This window comes from Myotis myotis, unplaced genomic scaffold (genome assembly GCF_014108235.1).
Source record: "Myotis myotis isolate mMyoMyo1 unplaced genomic scaffold, mMyoMyo1.p scaffold_m19_p_20, whole genome shotgun sequence".
Classification (NCBI taxonomy): Eukaryota; Metazoa; Chordata; class Mammalia; order Chiroptera; family Vespertilionidae; genus Myotis; species Myotis myotis.
Genome location: NW_023416325.1, coordinates 8,149,425 through 8,168,219, shown reverse-complemented (window position 1 = coordinate 8,168,219; position 18,795 = coordinate 8,149,425). Strand labels below are relative to the sequence as shown.

At 42.2% G+C, this 18,795-nt stretch overlaps 1 protein-coding gene across 5 annotated transcripts in view; it reads right to left on the bottom strand.

The window, feature by feature from the left end:
• PRDM10 (PR/SET domain 10) overlaps positions 1-18,795 on the bottom strand; it is a 75,126-nt gene that overhangs the window by 36,834 nt on the left and 19,497 nt on the right. For 3 of the 5 annotated variants that reach the window (XM_036354074.1, XM_036354070.1, XM_036354073.1), the window contains exons 2-4: positions 9,758-9,939; positions 7,079-7,243; positions 4,736-4,795 (exon numbers count right to left, since the gene is read on the bottom strand). In XM_036354074.1, the coding sequence (XP_036209967.1) occupies positions 4,736-4,795; positions 7,079-7,243; positions 9,758-9,826 (294 nt within the window). In that variant the 5' untranslated portion in view covers positions 9,827-9,939. Of the gene's footprint in view, positions 1-4,735; positions 4,796-7,078; positions 7,244-9,757; positions 9,940-12,824; positions 12,972-18,795 lie in introns of those variants that run through there. The other 2 variants (XM_036354071.1, XM_036354072.1) reach the window with 2 other exon arrangements.

Here is an 18,795-nt window from a genome sequence, read left to right as displayed (position 1 = left end):
TAAGCATAACCAATGGACACAGACACTAGGGAGGGGGGTGAGGGCACGAGTGGAGGGGGTTGGGGGAGCAATGGGGGAATAAGGACACATATGTAATACCTTAATCAATAAAGAAAAAAATAATTAATTTATTTATTTTTTTAAAAGATCATTGTCCAACGTTTAAAATACTCAGGCTCGCCCAGCCAGTGTAGCTCAGTGGATTGAGCATCATCCCATGGACCAAGAGGTCCCAGGTTCGGTTCCCAGTGAGGGCACATGCCCGGGGTGCAGGCTTGATGCCCAGTAGGGGATGTGCAGCAGGCAACTGATTGGTATGCCTGTCGCATCACTGATGTTTAGATCTCTCTCTCCTTCTCCCTTCCTCTCTGAAATCAACAAAAATATTTTAAAAAGTAAAAAATAAAATAAAATGCTCAGGCTCCAGAAAGCAGATAAAAATCAGTTACCTCCAACAGTGCGAGCCTGTTTTAACATGCATGCCTGCAACCCAGGAGCCCCGACTCCTACATGGCATCCCACCTCTGCAGCTCAGGGCCTTCTAGAAGCTTTACGTGGGAGGACAGCATGCTAGGGGCTGCTTCAGCTTCGGCTTCCATAAAAGCAGAAGGAAATACCCGCCGAGTGAAGCCTGAACAAGAAAAAGACCAGGGACTCCTGTCTGGCAGCAGGACTGCGTTTGCCACCTCCCCTCGCAGCCGCCCCTGATCCTCCAGCAAAGCTGCTGCGTCCCCACTTGTTATCTCAGAGCACAGTTTCAATGTCGCCCTTTATTCTAAGCACTTAAATTTTATGCCTGTGTTAGTGATGAATGTTATCACACACTGAACAAACCAAAGCATATATCCACCTCTGCTCCTCATAAATTCTTTATATCTCTGCAGAGCCAACCTCAAAGAATGAATTCAGCAATTCAGAGGCGTTCCAGCGGAGCGGAGATGTATTTCCCCCGCAGATGCTGCTAGAAAGACTGTGGTTGGGCAAGGTTACCGCTGGCTTCTCGCCACTGCTGAGAAAGCTGACATTAAAATAGTACCAGCAACCTTCTCCTCCCCCGCGCTGAGCTCCCCTAAAAGACTGTGGCAAAGAAAAGGCCCAACACTTCAGCATTATCTGGAAAGGCTGATGTTGAAGCAGAGGTTGAACGCACAGCAGAATCGTGCAAACTACTGCTGAAAAGGGATGAGAAGGGTCCATGACAATCATTGCTAGGGACACACTGTCTATTTCCAGAAAGCATAGACCTCAACACACAGTAGGCATGCATTATAAATTTGTTCAATTAATGATTCAAATCCAGCCTGGCCAGTGGTTGAGTGTTGACCTAGGAACCAGGAGGTCACTGTTCAATTCTGCACATGCCGGGTTGTGGGCTCAATCCCCAGCAGGGGCCGTGCAGGAGGCAGCTGATCAATGATTCTCATCATTGATGTTTCTATCTCTCTCTCCCTCTCCCTTCCTCTCTCTGAAATCAATTTTAAAAAACAACATATTTTTCAAAAACTAATTCAAATTCAACTGACACTTACTGGGAGCGAGGCATATTTTTAAATTCCTTTGAGGCCAGGTAACATTACTACATCGCTCCTAAGTGGCAGAGATAAAATTCAGATTCTGATTCTGCTTTTTCCGCTACATGACAATGGCCCCTAAGGAGCAACCGCGGAGGTGAGCCTCACATACACCTTGAACCCCAGAGCCTCAAGGCACCCACCCCTGCTCCGGAGACAATAGCCAGGCGGCAAGGTCGAGTGGCAATTATACTCACAGGAAGAGAATTCAACACAAAAGTACTTTAATCCTGTGCATTTTGTCACCCACAATAAAACACGGGAGGTAGGAGGAAAAAGAATTTGTTAAACTTATTGGTGCACCTTCTCCGTCCCACTTAATGCCTCGCTCTGTAATTACCTCTGAAACTATGTAATGCGTTTCAGGAGGCAATTTATGGGAGGAGTGAAATAGGAAGCCACACTGGACAGCAGCAAACGCAACAGAATGCTTCAGGTCCCTCCCGAGACCCATGATCAGCAGCATATTTCCTCCTCAGCGTGTGGGGAGTCACACATACTCATTTTCAGAAACAAAGAAGAGACTGTGCTTCCAGGTCTGGAGACCGCGGGTGCCTTGCTTAGCAGGTAGGGAAGACACATGTGAAAAAGGCTTCTGCCCTAGCCGGTTTGGCTCAGTGGATAGAGCGTCGGCCTGCGGACTAAAGGGTCCCAGGTTCGATTCTGGCCAAGGGCACATGCCTGGGTTGGGGGCTCGATTTCCACCCCCCCAGTAGGGGGCGTGCAGGAGGCAGCCAATCAATGATTCTCATCATTGATGTTTCTATCTATCTCTCTCCCTTCCTCTCTGAAATCAATAAAAAAAAATTTTTTTTTAAAAAGAAAGAAAAAGGCTTCAAATGGGTTTTGCCACCACTGAAAATAGGAACCTTTTTGCTAAGGGGGAGCGGGGAGGGGGAAGCTTTTATCGTCTGTGTTAAATGCTCATCCAACTCTCTATCCAGAATGTATCCAGGTCACAGAATAAGCTGACAATCAATGAGGTGTTATAGCCAGGAATAAAAACCGTGAGGGTTGAAAGGAAGCTGTAATAAAGAAAGATGCTAAGCCCACGGTTACACTTCCTTGTGATGTCACTGTTCACAGAGCTATCTGAGCCCAGCCTTCCTTTTGTACAGAACATGAAACAGATTGTTTCTGGAGATTGAAGAAGATGAAGGGCCCTTTGAGGTGCAAATGGCAACACCATTTCTAATTAAAATATGACTTAATAGTAAAACAACAGAATACCATTTTGCATATCAGATTGGCAAAATATTAAAAGAACGGAAGGGTGTGTGGTAATGGGCATTCTCATATATTGTTGGTAGGAATGTAAATTTTTTCACCTTCTGAAAAGCTGTTTAGGGCATCTTGTCAAAATAACTTTCCCACTTATAGTGAAAAATTTTAAACATATGTCAAATAGAGAGAATAGTATAATACACCTCACACACCCATCACTCGGCTTCAAGTATCAACTCACAGCTAACCTTATTTCAACTACTCTCCCACGCATTTTCTCCCTCACTAGATTATTTGGAAGCAAACCTCGGGCATTGTTCATTTTCATCTGTAAATAGTTCTGTAGATAAGCCTACAGAAAAATAACTTTTAATTTGATATATTAGCATATCTAAAAAGTTAATCATTCCTTAATATCATCAAATAGCCACTTAATGTTAGGATTTCCCCAGTGGTCTCATTTTTTCTTTTTTTTTTACAACTGGTTTGTCCAAAGTCTCCTTTAATCTGTAAATCCCCATTCCTCTTCTTTTCCTTTGCAATTTATATGTGGAAGAAAGTAGGCCTTTTGCCTGACCATTTCCCACAGAATGGACTTTGCTGACTACAGCCTTGTGTGTCTCTGAACTTGTTCTAGTTTGTCTATCAGGCTTCCTACAAGCTGGTAGCAGAACCCAGAGACTCAATCAGATTCAGGCTCAATTTGGGGAGAGGAATACTTCATATGAAATGAAGTAGAAGGTACACAACAGCAGGAGGCCTATAATGAATGGTTCTCTCTTTTTCATGATATTAACAATGTTCAGAGGGTCAGGTTGATCCATCCGTTATAAGGTGCCTCGTCAGCTTTTTCCTGATGGTTTCAGACTATTGTTAATGATCACTGCCTAGGTCCATATTTCATTAAAGATGAAAAATGGTGATATTCTAAGCCAGGCCTCCCCTCTTTATTTATTAGTTGGAATGCTTCTAAAAAGATATTTCCCTCATCAAGTAATTGTTTACCTGAGTACATTCAGGGGAGAAAGGCCGTATTCTTTCTGGTCATTTACCAGTTTCCTGAAGAATGAATGTAGTGGTCCCTTAGCATCCTCAAAAAGTGACCAGTGAGTTATTGCTTTTAATATCGGTATGAGCTTATGGGTTTTAAACATATTTAATGTATTTCAATCTATTATACTTGTTTTCCTATTAAAAAATATTTTAAATATATTTTTATTGATTTCAGAGAGGAAGGGAGAGGGAGAGAGAGATAGAAACATCAATGATGAGAGAGGATCATCAATCAGCTGCCTCCTGCATGGCCCCCACTAGGGATCGAGCCCCCAACCCAGGAGGTCACAGTTCAATTCTGGTTGGGGCACATGCCTGGGTTTTGGGCTTGATCCCCAGTAGGGCGAGTGCAGGAGGCATCTGATAGGTGATTTTCTCTCATCATTGATGTTTCTTTCTCTCCCTTTCCCTTCCTCTCTCTGAAATAAATAAAAACAAATATATATATTTTTTTAAGTTCAAAAGCAGAAAGTGCTTACCAATTGAGAATGTACTTAATAATCACTCGAGACACTCAGTGGTGTGGCTAAGTTAATCATACTACCTGACATGAAAATAAAACTATTTGGAATAAGACTGACAACATCTAGCTCCTGTACCTTCTTTATTACTTTCACAATCTGGAGGAGAACAAGGAAATCCCTCAAAGTCAAAAAGGCTATATTAGAAATATGGATGAAAGGAAAGAAATGTTTTAAAGGGTAACCAAAAAGAATCTCAGTTTTTCAGAAGCTAGAATGATGAAGGCTGCCATCAACTTTACTTTCCTATATGAGAAGCACACATTCAAGAGAATACGCAGTACAGAGGGTTGGGGAACATTCCAGGGAATGGTAACATTCGTAATATTATCCCCAACAACAAAGAGGCAAAAAGGAACTCATTACCTGCTGAGTTGTAGCATCCTGTTGGACATAAGCGACCTGGCTGGGGTCTGTAAACAGAGTCTAGACAAAAACAAAAACAACAACAAACTTATCAATAGATCTTTAGACAGCTCGCCTACACAGAAAAAATTATCCTATTGCTAAGCACCAATTCGTGGGAGAGTTAACTCCCATATAGCTAGTAATAATCCTTCATTAATAAAGAAGATAACGATAGCAATCTTACATTTAGCTAAAGCCTTTCATTCAGATGGCACCACAGAGGCTGTGTAGGCTAACCATCTCAACTGGCTAACATACTTCAACATTTTACTCGTCAGCAAAGCCTCTCTTGAGGCTGAATGTCACGGCTAATTTAAAAGGCCTGTCATGAAAACATAAAAGACACGCCATGAACGGGGGTGCATTCGCTCACACTTACACTGTGAACCACAAGGAGTAGACCTACAATTAAATGAAAATGATAAACATACACAAAAATATAGACGAGTACTGCACATGCAGCCATGGCAACTCTTTCAAATATAAAATGCACACATTATCAGAAGAGCAGAAGAAAAATAAGCTCAATTTAATATTCCATAGATTTTTTTTTTTCAGAAAAGCCAGTAAAATCACAATTTAAAAGGAAGTTCTCATAAACACATAATTTATGTCATGATGCAGCAAAGCTGATTACAGAAGAAAAATCTTCAAAATTATTTTAGCCCAGGCACCACAGAAAACCTCCAGTCCAGAAAAATATTCTTTCCCCTAAAACCTTTAAAAGACTTTAATTTGCCCACGCCTTGAGCGAACGCATGGGAATAAGAACTATGGCTACGTTTCGATTGCAAAAGAATGTAAAAGAGAGTTTCAGCCAGTGCCAGATTCTTAAATCTGACATTAAAAATTAACAGAATTCAGACTTGCGGGGGGGGGGGCAATGGGGAGATGAGGACACATATGTAATGCCTTAATCAATAAAGAAAAAAAAAGAATTCAGACATTTGGTAATAAACTAAAAGCTGGACACAGAACAGTCTTTACATTAACTATGTGATCTTATTTTAATACAGTTAGGGGACTATGCCTAAGCAGAGGCATTCCAAAACTATCATCTCCATGTTTGGCAATTTCATGTTTATACCAATTTGAAAGGTATCAATTAGGTAGGCTCCATTTCTTCTTGGAAATGATTTGAGTCTCCTGATTAAATATTACATATAAGGGCACATTTTTATTACCAGGATCCTACGATAAAAGCATGGAACCTAATTTTTTTAATATGTTTAAAAGTGCTTTGTCCAGTGTAAAAAAAGTGCTAACAAGAGAAACAAAGAGTTATATTGGGGAATATTTGTGTCATACATTTGGAGACTAATACCCCAAGTCACTGGCAAAAAAAAAAAAAAAAAGAACCTATAATTGTACAGCTTTTACCTTCGCTCTCTGACAGTCCTGCAAATCGGTAATGAATTACTAATAAATAGCAGTGAATAAGCTAGTGGGACCTTTGCTTATACATTTAACTACAACTCTGTATGTTTTCCCTGACCCGTCTTTGATTAAGCTATGCAGAACTAAATGCCATTTTTGGCCTGCTTGTTGATACTTAGGAAAAGTAACATGTTGATCTAGTCCAGGATCACTGGGGAGAAGAACTGATACAAGCCCAGTGCTCTAACTCAGCGGCTTTCAACCATGTGCCGCAAGAATTAAAAAAAAAAAAAAAAAGTGCAATACCTGACTACATAGTCAGGGCTACTGGCCTCTTTTCCCTTAGATTGTCAAATTAAAAAATAACAACAGAAAACACCACAATAGCTGTCTGGTGTGGGTGCCCTGTCTTGAACTATAAATATATAGGTCATATAATAGAGTTGCATCTTACTGGATATGTTGCATAATAAGGTTATGTCTGGTTGGTTAATTCTTTGTGCCAGAAATCCTTATATACAAGTATAGGCACCTGATTTTTTAAAAAGTCACTCTGGAACAAAAAGGGTGGGTAATTATTATATTATTGTTATTTTTTGGTAAATCAATCAAAAATATACCTATTTTTTGGTCAGATTGGCAAAAAATATTTTTTTTTGGTGTGCCGAATTTTAGTAATTAGTTTACATTAGTACCATGCAATGAAAAGGGCTGAAAATCACTCTTCTAACTCATTACATTTAAGTTAAATAAATAAATCGTATCTTCCTCTGCCAAGCTGGTTATAAACTCCTTGAAAGCATAAATCTTATGTGAACATTTCCTGTATCAACAGCCACCGTGGTGACTGGCAGAGAGTAAACAGCAGTCATGAGTGAATCAACGGATTAATAAACAAACGATACACAATAGTCATTCACGTGCCTGCGCAGCTTCCACGGGATGGATGTACACCAGCGTGTGCTCGGGACCGTCCACTGACGTGTAGGAGGCACCATCTGTCGTATACACCACCTGCTGGGGCGGCCGAACCTGGTCATCGGTGTAGACGATTTGAGCCACAGTTCCGGCGTCTGGGACAAAGTGTACCTGGGGCAAAAAGCAGCCACGTCTGTAGCAACTACCCCTGCAGCACAAAACCAGTCTCACAAAGATCCGTGCAGACCAAGCGGAGTACACAGCTGCGAGCCTAAAATATCCCCCACGAGAGAGGGGGATTGATACATTCTCACCTCTGCGGAGTTAGTGACCGGGAGGCAGGCCAACTCGTCACTCATGATCTACTGCTCACTATCAGGCCACTGATTTAAATTCCCCTGTGCCTCAAATATCCAATGCGGATATCTCTTTGCGGGAGCTTATGGGGGGAATTAACTAATCCTGGAAGTAAGGCTGGAGGCTGCAGGTCAATAACATTCCCAAAATAAAACTTATTCTGTAATGTTAAAAAAATATATTCAAGACTCAAAAGCCAATTGCTGTTAACACATCATAAAAACTCCACTTTGTAACTAATCGTGCCTTTCAGCAGACACTTTAAAATAAGGTCACCCTCTCTCCTCCGAATTCTTTCACACTCCACGGCTGCACTGGAGGCACGTCAGTAAATTTTTGCTGAATCAAGGACTGTACCAGAATTCCTTGCCCGCTAGATCAACATACAGAAAGTTCTAACCGAGTACTTTTAAGGGGTTCTGGACAACTCTTTCAGTTGTCAACAGGGTAAACAATTTTCCATCTACCAAGAACTAAAGCAGAAATTGAATTTCCTAACATGTTTTCTGAGTAGTCAGCTTCAGAGGTTTTGAATTCTAGAAGGCTCGAGTTTGGCACGCCGCCTGAGTCTGATATTGAAGGTACAGAAGCAGATGGCCAAGCACACTTTGGGGAGAGAAATAATTTATGTGCTGATACTAAAGTTGATCACTCACAGTCCATGACGCACACCAAGCATAGGCTGGAATCCTTACTCCTATACTGTCTTGTCTTTGGACCTAACTCTTTTTCTCCGATGGAGAACAATAGGACCCAAAGATGACATAAGCTAATTTCATCCCCAGAAACCTAAAGAGCAAATGCAATCAGCACCACAGAAAGAAAGCAAACTTCCACTTTCACACTCAGTGATCAGTCCTGCTTCTACATAAATTTAATTTGTCCATGAAGGTGCAGTTTATATATTGGAAGAATTAGGCTTATAAGATACTTGTGCTGCACATTTAAGTGCTGCAAAATAATTTTGTGACTTTAGATTTGCCCATTTACATCAAAACCCTGCCCTGGTTTCAGTGCTTTAAAAAGCAAAAAACATTTCCTCCTCCCCTCGCTGTCCTGCTAACCCCGAGTCCCCAGCAGGGAGAAGGCAGGGTTGGGGGAGAGGACGCAGTGCGGGAGGTGAGCTCTGCTGTCTGGTGACCCACGTGTGGGGACCCTGGCCACACAGTGCCGTAACCACATTTTCTTTTACTCTGTTCTTCAATACACTACATTTCTGTTTATAAAGAAAATACATGGTAATATATAGCTGCATTGAAGCACCTTCAAAATGGTTTCCATGAGAACAAAACAGCATTCTCGATGGCTCTGCTAGAAGCATCTCCGGAACGTTTTTTTAAGTATTCAGACTCAGACATTTAAATCATACCAGATGATCTATTTTATTCGCTGTAATATTTACTATATTGTTTAAATTAAATTATACGCGTACATCTAAAGGTTTGAATTAACATCCTCATTTTGATATTATTGTGGTCATGTCATTCAGTGAAAAATTAAATAAAAATTCCATATTTACTATAATGCTGAAAAAACTAAGTTTTGTACTGTGGTCACATACAAAAGCTGGCTCCCCGGCGCACAGCAAACATGCAGAGGGCCTGGCTTTGCCGGAAGGAGCATGCCCAGAGCCGGCGGCTGCCAGGGCAGAGGTTTCAAAGGCAGAGATCGCAATCACCACGGCACTGGTGTAAGTGACTAACCTCCAGAGCTACTGACTCAACGGGACAACTTTCAACCAGAGGTTTACACTCCCCATTGGAAAAGAAAGAAAAGCCACTCACTTTGTAGACATACCTTGAACTTCATTACTCGCAAAAAAAACAAAACCATATACTAGATAACATCAAAGTAACGCACTTTCGCCCAGCCGGCGTGCTCAGTGATTGAGTGTCGACCTATGAACCAGGAGGTCATGGTTGATTCCTGGTCAGGGCACATTCCCAGGTTGCAGGCTCGATCCCCAGTGTGGGGGCGTGCAGGAGGCAGACGATCAATGATTCTCTCTCATCATTGATGTTTCTGTCTGTCTCTCCCTCTCCCTTCCTCTCTGAAATCAATAAAAATATATTAAATAAATTAAAAAAAAAAAACACTTTCAGCACCAATAACAAAAGAACATGGAGGAGTGAGACAGACTGTGACGTGAGCTGGGGAAAGCAGAGAAGCCACAGGGTTGGAAGTTCAGTCCCTCTGCATCGCATGGGAACACACTGCGGGTCCCTCACCTCCGGTTCTGCAGGTCGGCTCCCTCCCGACTACTCACTACTGTTTGGAAGCTGCTATTTGGCTGTGAGCACATGTCCCCACGCTGGAGACCCCTCTCACCTGTGCGGCGCTCTCTTCGTGTTCTGCAGCCGCGGGCCACACGTGTGAGCTCTCATCTTTGGAATCCATCCTTTCCCTGGACAGCTCACGTCGGGGCGCCTAGAGCAGCATGGGGCGAAGGGCAGTCACCTGTCTACCACGCAGGTGTTCATGAAGGACGAAGGGATGCCTCTGCGATGTGCCTGCAAAAAGAGAGAAAAGGAACCAAGGCTTTAAACAGATGAATACATTTTAATAAATTATCATTTCAACCACAAAGAGAGAAAAATAAAACTCTGTAAAAGAGAACACCTGGACAAAAAGGTAGAAGTAGAGAAAAATTTTTATACTAATGCAATGTCTAGCATGCTGACTATGTTCTAGGCACACATGATATAATGTAACCCTCATCAAAAATATTTAAGGTGGCCCGGCCGGCTGGTATGGCTCAGTGGTTGAGCATCCACCTATGAACCAGGAGGTCACAGTTCGATTCCCAGTCAAGGCATATGCCCCAGTTGTGGGCTTGATCCCCAGTGTGAGGCGTGTAGGAGGCAGCTAATCAATGATTCTCTCTGATCATTGATGTTTCTATCTCTCTCTCCCTCTCCCTTCCTCTCTAAAATCAATAAAAAAAAAAAATTTTTTTTTTAAAAATACTTAAGGCAGTTCTCTTAGTTCCGATTAGGAGAAAGAGGTTCTAAATGCAGGTAGTGACGGTTCACACCCACGTCTGAGTGCTGCACAGCCCGAGCCCCCCTCTTCCACACCTGCTTGCACGATGAGTTCCCATTCCACCTTCAGAAATGCACAGCAGAATAACAAAAGTTACAAAACCAGAAAAAAATGGCAGGCAGAGGAGGCTAAATGTTCTGGGCCCCCATTGGGCGAGCACAAATATAAACTTTGTTTCCCATTTGGTCAGTATAGGAGTGATGAGTGAACAAAGCCTTACCAAACATCAACCGGCACTGAGCCTACCTCTTGAAACCTTATTCTTTTCCAAAACAGGCATTTTAGGGAAATCAATTGTCCCTTTAGATCAGTGGTTCTCAACCTTCCTACTGCCGCAACCCTTTCATACAGTTCCTCATGTTGTGGTGACCCCCAATTTCATTGCTACAAATTGAACATAATTAAAGCATAGTGATTAATCACAAACACAATATGTAATTATATATGTGTTTTCCGATGGTCTTAGGTGACCCCTGTGAAAGGGTTGTTCAACCCCCAAAGGGGTCGCGACCCACAGGTTGAGAACCACTGCTTTAGATGATGATAGAATGCTGACATTTTACAAGCCCGTGGGGTTGCTGTTTAATAGGGCATCGGGGCAGCCGTGCCTGATAAACCGCCTCCAGCTACCCCACCGAAGAGGCCTGTGTAGACAGAAGACGTAAATCTGCCCAGAACATCATTGAACTAAACGTAATTTCCTCCCTTGCTAGTGATGAAGGGGACCAAAGTTTTGACTTTTGGGATACTGATTTCAAACTGGTTATTAAGAAACAAAAGACTCAGGAAGGACCTTTGACGCTCTCTCTTCCTGCCTAAGAGGCTGAGATGGAAAGACCCGCTCCAGGAAAGGAATCTTGGGATGCTCGCCTTACCTAATTTGAGTCAATATGGTAAATGGGAGGGCGCCAGGCAGAGGCCTCTGAACTAGATACCCGTGTCCTGTTGTTTCTGAGGTGCCTGCCCTGTGTGCTCAGCAATTCCTCAACTACAGCTACACTGCCTGCTCTCACGTCTGAAACCTAAGACCCCGCCCAAGCCCTTTCTCTCCTTTGTCCAGAAGGTCATACATGCCCAATGTTGCCTGTCGTCGAAATGTTCATGTTTATGTGAATTCCCTGTGCACAGGTATTAAAATGTTGATTTCCCTGTTCATCTGTCTCTCTTCATTTGCTTATTAGCCCAGCTAGAACTTAGCAGGTTCCTTTATCTCCCACCATGGAAACAAGCTGAGAAGCACATTCTAAGACTACACATGCTCCAAACTCCGAACCCATTAAGGCCCAAAGAAGAAAGAAAGAAAAGATTCAGAAACGCCCAACGTCTGGGCCTGACTCAGAAACACAGAACTGCCAAGTCCCAGCTGCGGGGGAGCCTCAGGGAGCCATGAGGAGCCTGTTCTGCGTCACCTCAACACCAGCCACCATCCTCACCCCCCCACGCCCTCCACCACTATGCTCACCCCGCAAGCACCCCACTCTGCTCTCCACCTGGGACCATGTGCACCAGCGGGTGAACGCATCAACAACGGGACAGAGGGAACTTTCTGAAGAAATGGAAAGGTTCTACATCTTGTATCTGAACTGCAGTGGTGGTTACATGGGGAATAATGTGTCCAAAGTAAAAAAAAACCTCTTTAATTAAAATATGTGAATGTTATCGTGTATAAATTATCTATATTTTAATAATATAGCATAATATGCTAATTAGACTAGACAGCCGAACACCCTTCTGGACGTCCTTCCGGACGACCTTTTGCTGTGAGGGCCGAGCCCCTTGCATGAATTTTGTGCATCGGGCCTCTAGTAGCCTAATAAAGTTAGTTTTTAAAAACTCCTTACAAACAGCACTATTTAAGCAGATCTGAAAAGATATTCAGGATGAGTTGTACAATATGTTCATTATACCACAGCAAAGCTAGTTTTTTAAAAGGGACAAAAATATTAAGAAACATAGGAGAAAATGTCAATGATAATATAAACACCTGGCCCTCACCCAAGTGGCTCAATTGGTTGAGTGTGGTCCCATGCACCAAGGGGTCAGGGCACATGCCCGGGTTGGGGGCTTGCAGGAGGGAGCCAGTCGATATCCCCCCTGTCTATCTCCCTCTCCCTTCCTCTCTAAAAATCAATAAAAATATTTTTTAAAAGAAATAAATGTGGTACATATATACAACGGAATACTCTCTCCCCTCTCTATCTCTCTCTACCTGAACTATTTGACAGTAAGTTGCAGATACAATGCCCTTTCACTACTAAATTCATGCTTATTTCCTAAAAATGAGGACATTTTCCCACGTAACCACAGTATTAATATCAAAATCAGGAAATTACCAGTAAAACAGTACTATTACCTAATTTACAGACCTTCTTCAAAAGTTGCCAACTGTCTTGCTCTGGCTGGTTTAGCTCAGTGGATATAGCCTTGGCCTGCGGACTGCAGGGTCCCAGGTTCAATTCCGGTCAAGGACACATGCCTGGGTTGCGGGCTCGATCTCCAGTGGGCACTGTGCAGGGGACAGCCAATCAGTGGTTCTCTCTCATCATCATTGATGTTTGTATCTCTCTCTCCCTCTCCCTTCCTTTCTGAAATCAATAAATATATATATATATTTTTTTTTTTAAGTTGCCAATTATCTAATTAATGTGCTTTTCAGAGAAAGAAACAACCTCTCGTATCACACACTGTGCATGTAGTTGTCACGTCCGCCAGTCCCCTCTGGTCTGGAACAGGTCCCGGTCTTTCGTAGTTTTCCACGACCTTGACATTTTTGAAATGCACAGGCTATCTATTTTTTAGAATGTGTCTCAATTTGAGGCAGTCTGCCATTTCTTCATGGTCACATTCAGAAGATCTATTTTTAGCAGGAACACCACAAAAAAGATGTGTCCTTCACATACAGGAATTTGAGAGTTTTTTCCAAGTTGGTTCATCGATTGCACAAATCCTCAAGTGTATACTACGCTAGCACTGGATGTGATGAAGGCGGGCTTATCCCACACACTAAAGAAACATACAAGCCCAGAGGGCTTTTCTGTATTTGTTTCAGTGCCTAGAAAGGTGCTTATTGTTGCTTTCTTTTTAATTTTATTTATATCTTTTTTAATAGGGAGTAAATTCAACTGACTCAAATTCAAAAAGGACAAAAAGGTATGTACAGTAGACAATCTCCCTACCTGGAATCCCCTAGCGACTCTTCAGAAGCACCTTACAGGATCAATTTCCTGTCTATTCTTCCAAAGATATTTTATGCATGTACAACCCAAAACATATACAACAGGGTGTCCCAAAAAATGCATACACACTTTAACAGCTGATAGCTGAAATCTGAAAATGAAATGTATTTTAATAAACAATGCCTTTATATTTACTTAAAGTGTATGTATACATTTTTGGGGATACCCTTTATACTCTTTGCCTCTCTAACCACATACAGCAAATAATATTGATTCTATACAAAGTGGCATCTCTTCTACACCTTGTTTATTCCACATAATACCATACTTTTTACATTGTCCTCATCCATACAGCATTTCCTCATTCTTTTTTTTTTTTTTTTTAATGTTTTTATTGATTTCAGAGACAGGAAGGGAGAGGGATAGAGGGATAGAAACATCAATGATGAGAGAGAATCATTGATCGGCTGCCTCCTGCACGCCCCCTACTGGGGATTGAGTTTGCAACCTGGGCATGTACGCTGACCAGGATGGAACTGTGACCTCCTGGTTCATGGTTGAACCAGTATGGCTCAACCACTGAGCCACGCCAGCTGGATCCTCATTCATTATAACTGCATCATTTCATTGTAAGAATATATCATAATTTATTTAATCAATCTCATGTTGATAAACATTTAGGTTATTTCTAATCTTTTGTTATTACAAGCAACGCTGTGATGAACAACTTTGGACATATATCGTTTTACATGTTAGTATCTTGAATTCTTTTGGTCTCTGAGGGAAGACACTGAATCAGTTAAGTGGCTGTGTGGCTGTTAAATTATTATTGGTTTCTGAATGAATTCCAACACTGGAGCTCATCTTCCCCTCCTCCCCGCCCCCAAGCACGAGGGCCCTGAGGATACACAGGGCAAGGGCTCAGTGAAGGGGCAGCAGTTAGTTCAAGAGGAATAGTGGTTAAGAGCCTGGACTCTGACCTGGATTTGGGTAGCAATTCTCAGACTTCACCGACCTTGGGCAAAACACAGAAGTTCCCTAAATACCTCTTCCTTTTCTGTAAAATGGGGACCATAGGTTATTGAGAGAATGACATGAAACAATACATGTAAAATGCTTAGCACAGTGCCCGCTATAAAATAAATACTCACAAATTAGCTTTTTATTAAAAGATATTCAATCATATTGCATTTTTCTGACTAATAGTCTGCCTCCCCATCTCAACTCTAAGTTCTTTCAGGGCAGGGAATGTGTTTGCTCACGACAGTACTCTAGACCCGGCATGGGACAGGTGTACGGAGTGGTTTAAAGGCATCACCATGCGCAGTGGGAGAGAGAAGAGGCCACCCAATCCCAGCCACAGCCTTCAGGGATGACTTCTCCGAGGAGGTGAAACTTAAGGATGAATGGGAGCAAGTAAGCAGAAATGGGCAGGGCAGACTGAAATATCTTCGTTCTAATTCTACCAAAACAAGGAAGCAGATACGTGACATAAAATTCCATCAGGCAGGGAAAAGGGGAAATAACTACCTAGCAGATGTGGAGCAGAACAGAACAGTTAATACACGCATAGGAAACTCTGTCAGGAAAATTTAGCAATAAATTTTGCCCACAATTTTGCCAAAAAAAACCACAAAACAACAACAACTGCCCACAACAGCAGTTCCCAATAATTTTAGAACACTGTTAGCAAATAAGGAAGCCTAAGATGGTGAAACCCTTTAATTCAAGAAGTGTCTAGAATCCAAAACAGAGATACAGCATACGCAGTTAGTAATTCCTGTTCTTTAAGACATAGTTATAAGGCCTAGTGAGCTTCTGTAACTACTAAACTGAAACACCAGCATGGCCTTCTGCAATTATTGTTTAAAAATTTGTTCAAGAAAACTGAATTCTAAACATGACTCCACACTAAGTAATTCATTTAAAATCCTCTAGCATCCGTGTCCTCATCTGCAAAATAAGAACATAAAATGGTTTCTAAGGCCTATCCTAGCCTTAAGCTCAGATGGTAAGCAGTAAAGTAGAAAATCTGCAGAATCTGAATTGAATCCTGGCTTCCAGACTGTCTCTACTGCTCACTAGTTATATAACCTTGGCCAAATCACTTAAGCTCTCAATATCACCACATGTAAAATGGAGATAATAATTGCCTCCTAGAGTTATGGTGCGGGTTCCATGATATATGTGAAAATGCTAGGTACAAGATCTGGCATAGAGTGGCTCTCAAAGACATCAATGTTTATATTTTACAGATGAGCTTATAAGAGGTTCAGAATTTTCAAAACATGTCATATTTTTAAAACCTAGCCATGTGTCAAATAACAAATGCCCTGGACATGAACGTCCTTTATAGTAAGGCTTGCCGTATTTGTTTTCCTTTTTAATGACACAATTTATAAAACCCTGTGGATCTTTGTTTTTCCATCTGTGATTTTTATCATTTTATTTTTCAATTACAGTTGACATTCGGTATTGTTTTATACTGGTTTCAGGTGTAAAGGAGCCCTGTGGATCAGGATTTAGAGGAGATGGGAGGTAGCATCTGGGAGCTACCTCAGCGCTGTCCACCAGGCCGGTGCTGACGGGCTCTGCTAACTAGGGATACACTTCCTCACACTGCTCACCCTGTTGCCCCTTCTGCAGACCTGAAAGAGCTAGAGAACCAAACGATGCGTTGTCTAGAAAATGGTCACCCACATTCCATTCTTTCACCCATTGTCCCAAATGTTACAGACTATTTCCAAGAAGAGAAGGTCATGCTTGCCTTCTAGCCTCTCTAATGACTTTATTCAACAAATATTTATTAAGAAACTTAGCATATGTCAGGTACTGTTCTAGACCCTTAAAAAAAAATCAGTGTATCAAAAAAAAAAGATACTTGCCTTCCAGAAGCTTCGAGTCCAGTTATTTTTTTTCTTGAATAGTGTTGTACAGTTGAAAGTATGAGCTTTAGAATCAGACCTGTCTGGATTCTACGCTTCCAGACCTACCAAGTGCTTAATGGGTGTGATGCCAGTAAGCCACAAACTGAGCCTGGATATCCTCATTTGAAAATCTCAATTGTCGCCCTAGCCCGTTTGGCTCAGTGGATAGAACGCTGGCCTGCAGACTGAAGGGTCACGAGTTTGATTCCAGTCAAGGACACATGCCCGGGTTGTGGGCTCTATCCCCAGTAGGGGGCGTGCAGGAGGCAGCCGATCAATGATTCTCTCTCATCATTGATGTTTCTATCTCTCTCCCTCTCCCTTCCTCTCTCTGAAATCAATAAAAATATATTTTAAAAAGAAAAAAGAAAAAGAAAATCTTAATTGCCCAGGCTGATGGCTGTAAGAATAAACAATCTGGCCCTAGCCGGTTAGGCTCAGTAGATAGAGCATCGACCTGTGGACTGAAGGGTCCTGGGTTCGATTCCCGGTCAGGACACATGCCCGGGTTGTGGGCTCGATCCCCAGTACTTCTAAACATTTTAGAGCTTGATGGGACAAGCACGTTTTATGTTTAATTTTAGCATGAACTACAATGCCCCTCTGCCCTTGAGCTGCATTCCTACATGCAGTGAAGTGGGTATGCTAGAGCCACACACCTGGATTCCAATCCTGGCTCCACCCCTGACCTACCAGATGACCTTGCCCAAATTACAGAACTGATCTATGACTCAATGTCATCATCTGAATAAGGTGACAAGAATGGGCTGTACTTTAGAGTTGTAAAGAGGATTAAATGATGCCCTGACCAGTTTGGCTCAATGGATAAAGCATCAGCTTACGGACTGAAGGGTCCCAGGTTCGATTCCAGTCAAGGGCATGTATCTTGGTTGCGGGCACATCCCCAGTAGGGGGTGTGCAGGAGGCAGCTGATCGATGTTTCTCATCGATATTTCTGACTCTCTATCCTCCCTTCCTCTCTATAAAAAAATCAATAAAATATATTTTTTTAAAAAGAGGATTAAATGAGTTAATATTTTCAAAGTGCTTGAACAGAATCTACATTATGATGAGCACTTTATGTGGTAAATGAAAAAATGACATGGGTCAATTCTGAGTCACAAATTTAAAATGGCAGAGCAAGAAGAAACTAACGAGGGGGAGGGGAGAAGGGAGCGTAAAAGGAGAGAGAAGAAAAGAGGAGTCTAATGACGAAACAGAGGAGAGAGAGAATTCTGGAGGAGAACATAAGACTGGAAGGCAATGAGGGAGGAGGACACAGGGAATAGAGAGGGGGAGTCTAAGAAAGCAAGAGCTAAACAAGCGCAAGAGGAGTGAGGGGGGGAAGGGAGAGAATAAGAGTAAAATTAATGGGAAAATGAAATGGATTGCTCCAAGCTAACTGGATAAGAATTGGAAGTACAGGTAGGACAATCTACAAGACTGTTCCCGTCAGAAAGATTTCCCAGGTACATAAACGCAACAGTTACAGCTGGGGTTTGGGAAGGGGACACCTGTTAGGCTCCCACCAGGATGGGACTCTCTCATCATTGATGTTTCTACCTCTCTCTCCCTCTCCCTTCCTCTCTGAAATCAATAAATATATGTATTTTTTTAAAAAGTTAAATGGTAAATTTTACTGTATGCATACTTTACCACAATAACAAAATTTCACATTAAAACATGCTGTAGATGACCTTGTAGTAACCTCCAGCCCTCCCCACCAGGGTGGAGATGGGACTTCACTGGTCCCTTTCCCATTGCAATCATCAATAAACCCCATGGCCACACAGAGCCCCTACTCTTCACATTCACAAACAACTCTGACCTCCACTGGTCCTTCCTCTGCCCAGCCAAATATACCTGTGCTGTCCCTGTCATTACTGCCATCACTTTCAGCTCAGGTCAAAGGAGCTAACCTCTAACACACCCACTCCCGGAATTCCTGAGAGCCAATCAACTGGTCTTGTAGCAAGGTAGCTACCATATAAAGAATCCTACTATGTGCCATCTGGTAGCTAACATGTAGTGGATGCTTACCGTGTGCCAGATACTGATCCATCTGGCACATAGTAGGTGAACAATAAATAGCAGCGATTGCTATTACTTCCAATGTCCTGTCAGACTTCAATTTCATTCTTCCCAGTTCTTAGGTACAAATACCTCACCCACATAAGTTACCTCTAAGACTCTGGGGGACCGGGGACAAAGACAGGAGGAT